The sequence below is a fragment of the Notothenia rossii genome (genome assembly GCF_949606895.1).
Source record: "Notothenia rossii genome assembly, chromosome: 5".
In the NCBI taxonomy this organism is placed as follows: Eukaryota; Metazoa; Chordata; class Actinopteri; order Perciformes; family Nototheniidae; genus Notothenia; species Notothenia rossii.
In genome coordinates this window covers 15070678-15084660 of record NC_136903.1, presented here as the reverse complement: position 1 = coordinate 15084660, position 13983 = coordinate 15070678, and the positions used below count along the sequence as shown (strand labels likewise).

The 13983-nt window shown below is 41.3% G+C and overlaps 1 protein-coding gene across 3 annotated transcripts in view; it reads right to left on the bottom strand.

Moving 5' to 3' along the window:
* Nucleotides 1–13983, bottom strand: part of syt7a (synaptotagmin VIIa) — an 84479-nt gene that overhangs the window by 41360 nt on the left and 29136 nt on the right. For all 3 annotated transcript variants that reach the window (XM_079684134.1, XM_079684135.1, XM_079684136.1), the window contains exon 2: nucleotides 11092–11195. In XM_079684134.1, the coding sequence (XP_079540260.1) occupies nucleotides 11092–11195 (104 nt within the window). The remainder of the gene's footprint in view (nucleotides 1–11091; nucleotides 11196–13983) is intronic.

Here is a 13983-nt window from a genome sequence, read left to right as displayed (position 1 = left end):
CATTTTCCACAAAGAATTACACAGCTTCAAAACATATTCTCCACCAGCTCATTCACAAGAGTAAATAACAAAACAACTCTGCTTCTATCCTTGGGGGAGGTGTGGAGGCTGCAAGGATCCATGGTGATGAACATAACAAAGCTCTCCATCTGTAAAGATAAGAAGATGCAATAGAGAAGCTCAATACACCAAATGAGGGTTAACGCATACCAATGGAGGAGTGAGCAATTTCCCACTCATCCTCTGCTCAAATACCCTTGAATATACTTATGTTTAATTTATACCAGACGTCTTTGTTAGGCGTCAAATGGCTTCACATGATTACAGTATTCAGTGCTGTCTGGCTCTGATCCATGAGTTCAAAATAGCTCCAACTGATACAGTGAACCAATTATGAGACAAAGTGCAGCAAGTCTCATTTAGAAGAAAAAAAACAACAACCAACCAACATTTTTTCTTAATAATCAAACCCCAACAGAGAGTTATAAACGGCATAGCGTCTGAGCAGCAGATGAGCAGGTGTGTCTCAGAGGAGGTGGCTCAAAAACGCTGGAATTAAGCTTGTATTTATCTGCAAATTTGAAATAATCCTTTATAACGCTTTCAGCATCAAAAGTAAACTATTACTGTTGGCCAAATAAATATGGATCGAGCCTCTATTAAAGCCGTTCAGCCTCCAGGAGCACTTGTTTACTAACATCACTGGTGGAAGTAAATCTTTAGCTGCATCAGAGATGTTTAATAATTTAGACTCAGTAGTTATTTAAAAAGATTTCCTGTATTTGCAGTCCAGGTTATAATCTGTATATACGTAGTCTTATAATAATTTTCTCACGGTGACTAGTTTTTGCACACTTTATTGTGTTGTCAATGATATTTGAAATTGCCTCCTTTGCCCATTAACAAACCCAAAATGACAAAGTAAAAGACTAAAACTGAAATCGTTCACATTTAAGTATTCAGGTCCTTTGCTGTGGCACTCAACATTTTGGTCAGGTGCTTCCTTTTTTAATTATCCTTAAGATCTATTCAACTTGATTAGAGTCCAGATGTAGCAATTGATTAAATTGTTCGGGATGAAAACCAAGCCATGAAGTCCAAGGACCTCCCTGTAGAGCTCTGCCAAACAAGTGTGACGAGGCCTAGATTAAAGCAAGGGTATACAATCAAAAGCTTTGAGTGTTTCCAGGAGCAGGGGTAAAGGTGAAATATGATCGTGACAATATTATGCTTTGGGTAAGCTTCTCAGAGACACTGGTCAGAATTCAGGGAAGGTCGAATGCAGCCAAATAGAGAGGTCAAACCTGCCTTAGAGCTCACGTGACCTAAGACTAGGGCAACAGTTCCCTTTTCATCACGACAATGACCAAAAGCAAACAGCCAACAAGTGGCAAGGGTCTTTTCGGGAGAAGACTGACATGTCCTTAAGTGGCCAGCCCAGAATTTAACATCATAAATCGTCTGTGGAGAGACCCAAAGATTGCATTTCAGACGCTTCCCATCCAATCTGAACAAACTTGAGAGGATCTGCTAGGAAGAATGGGATAAACTTCCAGGTGAGCAAAGCTCGTAGAGACTTCGCAGAGAACCTGAAGCTCCCACTGCTGCCAAAGGGGCTTGTACTGAGTACTGAAAGAGTCTGAATACTTATGTAAATGAGATATTTTAGTTTTTGATTTTAATAAATTAGCAGACAATTCTAAAAATACGTTGTCACTTTGTCATTATAGGTTATTAAGCATAGATTGATGGGACAATGGCATTTTTCTTTTCATTTATAATTACATGTACAAGATAATGAAGTGTGCAAAAGTAAAGGGATCTGAGGCACATAGATTGTGGCTGAATACTTTTCTGAAGTTTTAATATGCTAAAACTTGTTGAAAACTAAGAATGCAAACAGTAATTCAGTGATCCTTTTCAAGGAGGTTCCAGATTATTATTATCATTATTACAGGAGCAAAGCCATATGACCATGTTATATTGCGACAGAGTCTGTTTTTGTGCATATGCCAAATATATTATATATAGTAATATACCAGTTTTAAAAGGCAGATACAAATAATCAGAGAATGCCAACGTGTAATTCAATAGATAGAGCATGGACAAAAAAACATATTTTTGTCTTTTCCCCTTTTTCTTATGAACAAGGGTTTGTGAAAATGTATTAAAGTTCATTTTTTTTAACTGAATGAAAGCTTCACACGGTAATTAAAGTATGTTGACGAACAGGGCTGAAATATGCTGAGCCTTCAGATTGAGCAGACTATCTTTAATGAGTTATAAACACGTGCTGATTGCCCTAATAACCACCACAGATTTTGGTGTGTAGTTGCTGATTCAGTGATTTGTAAAGAAGTCCCAGTGGATGTATTAAGAGAGGAAGGCGGCCCGCTGAGGCTCCGTTTGAACTGGGCCCAGATTCTTTGCTAGGGGGAGGGCAGATGAGAGAGAAAAGACTTGGACTGCCCAGGGTGATGCTGAGGGTTTTCTTGAAGAATCCAGACATGAGAGGAGACAGAGTGAGACTGAGACAGCGCTCTGTCTCAGTTGGCAGAGCGCTGCCTTCCAACACCCAGCTGTGTTTGTTTGCTGTGAATTAGCAGGCAGCGAGAGTCTACATGCTCGCTCAATATTACCCACATCACACCATAATTAGAGAGGAGTGCACTATTAAAATGGTCGTCCACTGCTAAATCATCAGGCGATCATTCGCTTTCAGCATCTGTCACAACCATTTGTTTTATACCTGTGTTCTCGTGTAGTATTTGCTGACGTTGAGAAGCATGTAATCACAGAGACATAAAATTAACATAGCACCAGGAAGACATCACTTAAATGTGACAGGTCGAGGTTTAAGACCCACATTATGTGCTATTACTATAATATTCCCATGGTTGTGACAATTACGTACTTATTGATTTGCACATCTTCCCTCTCCTCATGATACTCTGAACATCTGTGAATTCATAACTCCCAGTAAATGCAACAAAAATACTGAAGGTTGTTGATACAAGCCCAACAGGGGATCAAATCAGGCTGTGAATCTGGTCAGGTCCAATATCAACCCCGCTCACAACTATGTCACGGATCAAACGGCACAGGGCTCACAGGAGCAGGCAGAAGGTTTCTGAATGCCAAACAGCCACTGCTGCTCAAACAGATGTTAGCTGCACCACCTCTGATATCTGAAAATCCCACCCACCACACGAGCCCCTGCTGACAATCATCAGCTCCACGACACAGCAGCTTACTCACAACGTGACCATTTGTTTGATTTCGCTGTCGCTGCCGTTACGTCCTTTGTCTTTAATTTCAGGGTATGAAACCAAACGAAATAAATCAATTCAGAAGAATACTGGCTGTGAAACCTGAGTAACAATGTGCTTGTAAAAATGATATTGTCTAACCGCATAATTTCAAAAAATCTCACGCTGATGCTTTATAAACATCAATAAGCAAACTTAGCAGGCAGCAGAGAGGGACAATAGCATTTAATGCTTGTTTTTTTCCAAAGGCGTTGGATAACAGAAAGGCAAGCAGGAGGGAGGCTTCAGGATGACTGCACATGACGACTTTTAAAATAAAATCCATCGCACTGGTTGCCAAAGTTAAAACACCGAAAGCAACACTCACCCAAAATGTCTTGTCTATTAACCTATGAATCATAACCAAAACTGGCATGGGCCCACTCGCAACTGACACGTGAAGCTTGAGGCAAACATTGGTTCTTATGAAAGCTGACACTGTGAAAGAGTACACTCGGAAGCATAAAAAAATTGCCTTGCTTGTTGTAGCTTTATGTGAAATGAGCATTAGCCACTGTGCATGTTTTTACCTATAAATAAGATTTTTGTGTTGAAAAGAACACCCTTCATTGATTCGAAGTATGCTAGATACAGTATGCATCTATAGGCATCCTATTTGAACATTAACGGGCGTATGCAAATTATTCTGTTTACATTCTAATCAAGTGTTCAGGGAATATAGAGCTACCATGGAAAATAACAAAGATCAAGGGAAGTGAGAGAGCGGAGAAAGTTTCTGCAACACGAACAGATCGTGTAGCTGCCGCGCCTTCATGGTTGTTAGTTATATATAGAATACATCACACAGTTTTTTTTAAACAAGATTAACAGTATTTATGCATTGTCAAATTGTTGCGCATCATCAATAACACGTTTATCATTTTATAAATGACTGCCGTTTATCTCTGTCACACTTTATTATTGTGTACATTAGGCAGCTGTGTTTAATGTGGTTTCACACCAGTGGGCAGCTGACATTTTCCCCAAAGTAAGTCTTCCAAAGAGACTACAAAGAGGCTTAATTAACATCTTTGTTAAGCTTGGGTGCACATGAATCGCGTATGAACAATAAGTAAATCAGACTCGGTATTCTCTTCAGCATGTCTCCGGTAAGTTTATTCACAGACTGACAACAGTCAACGTAGTGACGTCACATTAGGACGTACCTTCATACAAGAACAGAATAACAGTGCGACTGCTACCGTAGTACACAGACTAAGGGCGTCATCAAATAATAATACTTAACACCCCCACTCGCTCTTAGCTTACTGGGTTACCTGAGAACAAAACAAAATAAGGCTTCTTTTTCTTTTACCTTAACTATGTTAACTCTTTGCCCTTCTAGGTGCCAAACATATCCTGAGCAAACCTCTTTAGCTTTATTTTGGTGGCTGGTTTTGTCATATATATTTCACAATCAATGGGTGCATGTAAATAGGCTGTTTTAACATCCATTTGGTGTAAGATTAAGTTCTCCTGTGCTGCCTTTTGCATGAGTACTCTTACACTTGTCATATCAGCTGTGGGTGAGAATGTCTCATCATAGTCGATTCCTGGTTTCTGACTGTAGCCTTTAGCTACAAATCGCGCCTTGTACTTGTCTGACCCATCAATGTCACTCTTGAGTGCGTAGACCCATCTACCCCCCACTGCCCGTTTGCCTGGTGGCAATTGGGTGAGGTTGAAGGTCTCGTTCTCCTCCAGTGATCTCATCTCCTCGTTTATGGCATTTTTCCACTGCCTTGATTTGGGTGACGCTATGGCGTCCTGGAAGGTTTGAGGAATGTCGCATACTGCTCTGTAACAAAAATCCATGCATGTTTGCAGTTTGTCCTCCGTATCGTCAGTCTCAAACTCCTGTAGGTGAGCTGGTCTCCTCCTGGTTCTGGGTGGGTTTTTTCTGTTTGGAGTCTCGGTGACTTTACCCGGCTGTGTACGTTCAGTCTGTTCAGGTAAAGTCCCAGAAGCACCACTTTGAGTATCTTGACCTGGCACATTTCCCACATCACATTCATCAACAACATTTTCATCGCTGTCCTTGACCCTGGGATGTACATCACTATCACCATATTCATTGTATGACTCTGGTGTTTGTGTTTCCTTTTCTTTATCCCCCTTTGTTGTGAATTTTACCAATCTGTGTTTTTGGACCCTCTCTGTGTCTGGATAATACACCAGGTAAGCTGGGCTATTTTTATCATAGCCTATGAAAACACCTTGCTCACACCTAGGGTCGAGCTTTCCCTTCTCTTGTTTGTAAGCAAAACACACTGACCCAAATTTCTGAAGTTTGGATATATTTGGTTCTTTGCCTGTGAACAGCTCGTATGGCGTTTTCTTTGTGCGCCTACTGTAACACCTGTTCCTTACATAAGCTGCTGTCTGTATGGCGTAGTTCCATAGTTTATTTGGTAACTTGCTTTCTATCAGTAAGCATCTGCCCATATCATAGAGAGTTCGCCAACCTCTCTCTGCTGTACCATTTTGGTGGGGTGAATAGGGTGCAGACGTCTCGTGTCTAATCCTATTTTTGGTTAACAGTGCCTGGAAGTCTCGGCTTGTAAACTCAGTGCCGTTATCTGAACGGATACACTTAACTTCTCCGTAAGGTGCTATGTCTGCTAAGAACCTTTCTGTGGCCTGCACTGTATCACTCTTGGACCTTAGAAAATACACAAAAATAGTACCAGAGTAGTCGTCTGTAAAAGACTGTGTATATCTGTGCCCTTCTATGCTTGGTGTTGACATGGGACCGGCTAAGTCTGTGTGGACTAGTTCTAAGGGCATCTTAGCCTTTTTGTCTGGCTCCCTATTTCTCGTTTGGGTGAACTTGCCCTGTGTACACACTTCACACAACTGAGCTGGTTTGACTGCACTTCCTCTTATCTCCATGCCTTTCACTACACCTTGTAAATTTTGTACATCTTCGTAATTGCAATGACCCAAAATTTCATGCCAAGTTTGCATGTCGTGACACCCTTTACATTGGTCAACATTCCCCTCAACAGTTGGTAAGTAATACAAATTTACACTTTCATGGATGTCAAACCTGCTGCCGTCTTTGGTAACCATGTGACTGTCCCCTTTCTTGAAGGTGATTGTCGCCCCTCCGTTTGTTGCTCTTGCCACCGAAAAGATGTCATGTGGGTATGAGGGCATGTACAGTGCATCCCGTAGCTGTGCTCTGTGTTGTCGTCCGGCGTCGTCTAATAGACATATCACCGCCGTTCCTCTTCTCTGTGCTGTTCCATTGCACTTGGTCCCGTCAGCTAACTCCACTGAATGAGACTCGGGCTGGAATGAATCGTCGAAGCTTTTAAACTTTCCGATGTCGTTCACGATGTGGGATGTCGCTCCTGCGTCCACCATGATGCCTTTCATCTTCACGTTGTCTGGTGGTTTCCCGCTCTTTGTGTGCTTGGCCTTGAAGAGATGGTCTTGGTTGCCATTCTGTTCCTCTGCGACTTTTCTGGCACCATCTTCTCCCCCCTTTTTCTTACAGAGTGATTCATCGTGTGTATTCCTTTTGCAGTAACCGCACCACACTTTTCGAAAACATTTTCTTGATATGTGTCCTTTTATTCCAAACTTGTAGCACGTCACATTGGCATCTTCATCTCTTCTGTTGCTAGCGTGCGTCTTGGTGCCTCGGCCTTGCCTTGCACATGTTTTCATCACATTATCTGTGGATTCTGCTGTGTTCATTTTCTCCGACTCTTCATAGACCCTTAATCTTCTTCTAAAGTCTGTGAACGTAACGTTATCTTCGTTCTGTGTTACATGGACGGCGAATGGCTTGAAGGAGTCTGGTAACCCATTTAGTATCATGGCTATGGTCAGTCCATCACTCATGGTCTCGCCTGCATCTCTCAGGGCTGTAATCACGTTCTCTGCCCTTATCATGTAGTCGGTAACACTCTCGTTGTCTGCCATGTGCAGCCTCGTTAACGACGTGTATAAGTTTATTATCCTCGGCTTGCTTTTCCCTGAATAATGTTCTTTCAGTATTTTCAGAGCCTTCCTGCCGTCATCTGCGGCCTCATGTCTTATTAGCGACAGGCTCTTATCATCTATCAGCCTTATTAGCTCAGCATAGCAATCAGCATTCTTCCTTCTATCTGCATCTAGCTGTTCTTGATCAGCACCGGTGGGCTCATGTAAGATAGTCTCTTTTAGCCTCAGAGTATGTAAGCAGCCTAGGAATCTTGTTTCCCAAAGGTCATACTTATCTTCACATCCTTTGAATAAGAGCTGCGGTGCCAGGAGACCTGTTTCTCTGCTTGCCATTTTTGCGCGCCAACTTTACCGCGAGGGCTACTAGCTTGCTAATATACTTCACTTGCTAAGCTAGCTTGTTAGCTTAATTGGCTAACGCGTAATACGTCGCGTAACACTTCTTCCGATAATCTAACTCACTTATCTCCAAGTCGGTTTGTGTCCAACTCTGCCTGGGCCCATAACCTGTTAAGCTTGGGTGCACATGAATCGCGTATGAACAATAAGTAAATCAGACTCGGTATTCTCTTCAGCATGTCTCCGGTAAGTTTATTCACAGACTGACAACAGTCAACGTAGTGACGTCACATTAGGACGTACCTTCATACAAGAACAGAATAACAGTGCGACTGCTACCGTAGTACACAGACTAAGGGCGTCATCAAATAATAATACTTAACAATCTTAATGCCGCTCTGTGTTACCCCCCGCCACCACACACACTAACGCAAGCACACACCATGAAGTAACCAGGGTAAGATGCACTGATAAGAAATAAAAACATGCAAGAACAGCATCTCCATTTCAATAGAAGCACATCATGTGTGAACTAGTCCAGTCAAAAAATATAGATTTTTCACTACATATCCAATCTGAATATCTGAAAGGTTTTCAATACCCATTTTCCGCACTATTGTCTCTCTGACAGCGAGCTAACACTCTCGCTGCAGGGCCCCGCCTCCTCTCACTCAAGCAGTCCGCCTGCTGTCACTCGTCTAATTCACCCGGGTGGATATCATATATTTATATCAGTATTTGTTTTTTACCAGCACTTTATTATTACCCAACAAATATGTGACAAAATAAGAGGCTTTTGGACATGTTTACAACCTCAAGAAGAATATTGTTGTGATTAATGCATAAAAGTTTTAGATATTGTTAATGTTGACTAAATTCTGCTGTTTTGTGCTACCAGCCCGCTAATCTGTTATGTTATTAAAAATCTCTTTTAATTAAAATATGAAATATGTATGCCCTTCATTTTCTGTAAATCTATTTGTGTGCTATTGAAAATACTGTTGAACATGTAATTGATTGAAATGGAAATTAATTGCCACACATGTACACCGTAGCACACACTGTGAAATAAAGCCTCTGGATTTAACCCACCCTGGTATTTGGTTCAAGGACACCTGCACATCGCCCAGGAGGTGAACTGGCACACTGTGTCAAGTCCCAAAGCACCCGTCCACACTGCATACACAGTCTGATCCAATCTTGATCAAGGAACCCTCAGGGTCCAGAGCAAAGTCTCAGCAGACTGAGCTACGACAACAAGATATTGTATACAATCAAGGAGTCCAGTATTGCGACAACATTGGTGCAAGGAAGTGGTTCACCGAGGCCTTCCCAGGCTCATAAGGCCGATATATTGTCATCCTATCACAGGCCGCCCTGCTCTGAGTTTGCCATGCGACACTGTCACAGGATGGAAATAAGATCCATTTACAGAAGTGCTCCGGAGAGGACGCAGGGCACTTTCCAAAGTGCTGGCTGCAGAACTACCTTCATCCACAGCTGGAACCCAGGAGTCATTCACTGGTCCATTTACTTCAAAGTGGAATATCAAATATAACAAAAAGACGGTGCTGTAACACTATCCCATTTCTGCACAGATCATTTCCTCCCTGGTTCGTATACGTTCTAACGGCATCCAAGAGTAATCTAAGTACAGTCACCTTCTGGGGATTCAAGCAATGCATATTACTTAAAGTAGAGAGGCATGTGGTGTGAGGCGCCCGCTGCAATGCCAAGTCCTGCCATCTGTGGACCAATAAGTTTCACAGCAGCGTAATGGTGAGCTGAAACAAGTTTCGAGCCAACATCACACTTAAAATATGTGACCTGTGTTCCTGGGTTGAAAAAGCACAGGATGATTCAGAAATCAATTAAGTTTAAAAGGCATGCAAGTCTAAAAGAAATCAGTCAAGTGAAGTGGCACTGGGCCGTCCAGCTCTGTCAGACTAATGAGGGGTTGCCTCTCTTTAATCAATCACATTTCATACCATATTATCACAATGACATGCCCTCTATTAGAGGTCATTGTGCTGGATCTGTGTTCTGTTTCTGCTCACATAGTGGACTGGTACTGGTCTCGCATCAGTTTACTAATGTTGGAGCTGTGTCTCTGAGCGAGTCATTACTTTGAGCCTGAACTGTAGGGGTCATGTAGACACTGATGCAACTGTTGATGTTTACAGTAAAGTAATGTAGTTGTGAAAATGTAATAGGTACCGTACTACGGGCAGGTAGGCCATCCAGTTATTTCCGCCGGGCCGGCTAAAATGATTGGTCGTGCTTTTTACAGCGCTATGGGTTCCACAGATTACATTTTTATGTATTTATTGTCAAAGCATTTAATGTATTCATTGCTATCAGGATGTTAAGAGCATTCCATGGAATATAACAAAAAGTGTTTCTGAAATAAATTACGTACCCCACCTTTAAGTAGAGCTTTTAAGTATCTGTACTTAACAAAGGGTTAAACAGAGTTTTAAATACCATGTTAGTAAAGTCCAGCATTCAAAATCTTATTTAAGTGAGACACAGGAACGTAATAATGTACTATATTACAACATTCTGTGTTGTTAAATTCACGTCATTGCAGATTAAAGTAAAACAAGTAGACTTACATATTATATAAAAAGAAAGGCACACGTTATAATTAATAAAACACTAAGTAAAAACGAATCACAGAGAAGTATACCATGGTAAAAAAAACAAAGCAGTAGTATATATTTTTTAAAGAGACCATATACAAATATATAAGTAGCTGGTCATGTAAATAATAAATAAATAAATTGAAAGAAAGAAAGCGCACATTGCACATGAGGGTATATTGTACAAAGTGTTTACAGGCAGCATTATTGCACATATTACAGTCCTTGTGTGAAGTGGTCTACCATGAGCCGTGGTGGTTATAGTCTGACTGCTGCAGGGATAATAATAATATTAAGTGAATCACTATTGTGAAAGCATCACTATTGTTGGTTAGCCTTGTATTGTATTTCAACTACCACATTTTCTGCCGGGTAGCTTCACCTATAATAATATATCACATTGTTTAAGTTGATTTAATTGTCTGTATTACAAACACTTGACTACATTTTGCTGCTACAGTATAACCCTAGTATAAGAAATGTGACTTGAGTATTGAATGCAGGGTATTTTACTTTCTCCAGTGGTTATATGTCTTCATGAATAATTGGTGTTTAATTCTCAGTTTAATAATACAGAACACAATATTTGCACAGTTATTCATAATATTTGAACACATTGTTGTTTCTCCAATTCACCAAAGTGTCTTTCTCAAGGACACTCACAGCAGACAATGTTTATTAAGGTTCTCTGATTATTAAAGCATGTTAAGATGGCAGCTAATGTGTGTCCGTGTGTGTGTGTGTGTGTGTGTGTGTGTGTGTGTGTGTGTGTGTGTGTGTGTGTGTGTGTGTGTGTGTGTGTGTGTGTGTGTGTGTGTGTGTGTGTGTGTGTGTGTGTGTAAACTCACCAGCTTGCGTTGACACCAACCACAGACGCCACAAAGAGCCACCAGCCAAACAGTACACACTGTCACTGCGAGGGAGACCAGGAACACACTGAGGGACACTGAGCCTGCACACACAAACACATGAGTAAAAAGTGTTATGTTTTTTTGCTACAGTTATTTTTCTTCATCGTGTCTGAAATAAAAACATGGGATTTTTTGCTAGAGAGCTGATTGCAAGCCACAGTAAATCATGTTGTCAGAGGAACAACCTAAAACAAGGTGCTCCCTCCTCCACATCTAATTGAATAACAAAGCTGAGCTTCCATTTCTACATTTTATCATAAGAAGCTGAAAAATACAATCTCATCACAACTCCCTCCGAGTCGCGGCATTTCAATACCTTTCCAATAAGGGTTGCAGCAACCCATCGCTCAGTTGCACACACATCACTGTCATGGTGTCACAGCTTGTTAACTGACAGGCTGGAAGTGAAGGGGGGGAGGGAGGAGAGGGAGAGGGGAGTGGAGGAGGGGAGGCTGGGCTGACAATACCATAGAGCTCATGATTAATGGCTATCAGTAGATGCCGAGTGAGAGAGGTGGCTTTGAAAGATAGTCATAAAAAAACATCATCTAACACCTGAGGAAGTGTGTGAGAGACAGTTCACACCTGTGCGCCTGTGTTTGTTTACACGCTGGTTAGGATACTGATACAATAAGTGGATCTAGACTTTGCGATTCACGTTTCACACGTTGTAACAATTCAAAGGCCTTCACTTTTGAGGACAAGGATATAAAGCCTCATTGAGCTTTGATATTTGAGAAGCGGGAATGATGCAAATGTATTCAAATTTGTGATTTCCTTCTAACAATTCATATTCCTAAATATACAGTGATAAACGGGAGTCAGGAGGCATTTTCACAGCGCTGAGTGACTAACACCCATGCCTTCCTTTCAATAACTGGGTTTGTTTTCTTCCCAATTGCTGTCTCCTTCCCTTCCTCGGCTTGTCACAACTGGCCTTTTCATCTCACTCCTCCATCAGATCTTTGCTTTATTCTCCAACTCGGCATGTCCTCTGGGAACAGACTCGCTCAGAAAGGAAAGCACAGTGGTGAGTGAAGTTGTTTTGATATGGAAAATAAGAATATGATCAGCACTGTATTGCAATGTTCAATAATCCACACATGTGGCCACTTGCAGTCCGAAAGGAGAAATACACACAGAAAATTTAATGACTTGAAGATAATGATCAGCCTTCCACTGTTAGATAGTCCTTAAAATCCCATGAGACCATATTTTCCAGAGTGTGACTGTCAAAAATGAACCATTAGTTTGTGAATTTGCACAGAAACGTGTATGAAAGTGGCAAAAAAAAGAGGGTAAAGTGAGGCTTCTGTAAAACCAAGATACATTTGCCTTGGTATTTATTCAACTGTGCAATTCTTTAAAAAATATAAACTCTGCACTTGTTTATTCTCCTCATGTAGTTTAGTTTAAATATAATATTCAAGACCTTTTCTATGGACACAAAAGGTTTATTAATAGGCATACACAGTACACACAAATAAAAAGAGTGGCTCTTTAAAGTCGAAGCCCAGGGTGGACCTGTGAAATGATCATATACTAAAAGTATTGTATATTTCATTTGTGTATGTGTTACTGGCTATTCAGTTAATTAATACGTTCATATCCCTTTAAGACCCGCCTTTACGTTACCTTCAGTGTTTTCTAAAACCTGCTTTAAATGCATGTTTAATTGCTAGCACGCATCCTCTTCCCTAATCCTCACATTGTTGTGTTTCTTTATCTTTTTGACTGCCACCAGTAGATACCTGGAACAGTGTCAAACTATTAGGAGTGTGCATCAACTCCATAGCACTACTAGTGGATAATAAACTCCACACGGTACCTTTAACTGGCACTTACAGTAATTGTATATTGTTGATGATGCATGTTATTGCATACGATAAGAAACAAAAGTCAACTACATTTTCACTCTTGCGTGCTTCAAACTACTATCAGAAGTCTCTGTACTGCCTGAGAGATAACAATCCTTAACATCGCCCCCTACATGAGTTTATCTCCTGACAACAGCAACTGCTCCAGACTGTGAAACACTCGAGCGGACAGGACTGATCTCGTTCAGATCGTAAAGGTTTCGATATAATTGGCGTAATGCTCATTACCAGTGACCCCCCCAGTTATTTATCTAAACTCAAAGAGACTGCTAATGGTTAGAAGGCAATGCCCTCCTGGACCTGAGAGGGTCAATGAAACACAGCGAGCTCCTGAATGATGAATATAACTATACATAGATGTTCAGAAATAGACAGAGGCTATATGGTCTGGTACTGTATATTCATAAAGAGGTCAATAGTGTCCATTAGATAGCAGGACATCAGTAGCAATGGGTCTTAAGGAAGGAAGGCTGAACTGCTACAGCTAAGGGCATCTATAGTAGCATCAGTGCTGAGTGTCCCAGTGATGGATGTTGAGATTTCCGAGGGGCTTAGAGAGGCAGGTGGAGCGCCAGCAGCTGACGTCGAGCCCCACGTCCTGTTTGTGAAGGTCGGGGGGTGGGTTGAAGGGTGGTATGCTTTATGATGTGTGTCAGTCATGGCAGGGAGTAAAAAGCCTCCAAATTAAACCGCAGCACCCGTGTCACCGCACTCGGTAAATGGACAGCTGGATTCTCACTTCATGGAAATATAACTTCCTTTTTAAAAGCTATACAAAAAGGCAGTGTGTGCCGGCAGTGCCGAGGAATAAAAGGAAGGAAATCAATGCGTTGAGGTATTTGAAAGATATGCAAATCTTCAGCAGTGTGGCTGTGGAGAAAAAGAGGCATCATTAGAGAAAGAGACGCTCGCAATACACACAGCTATCACAGCGCTCAGGAAATTCAATTTA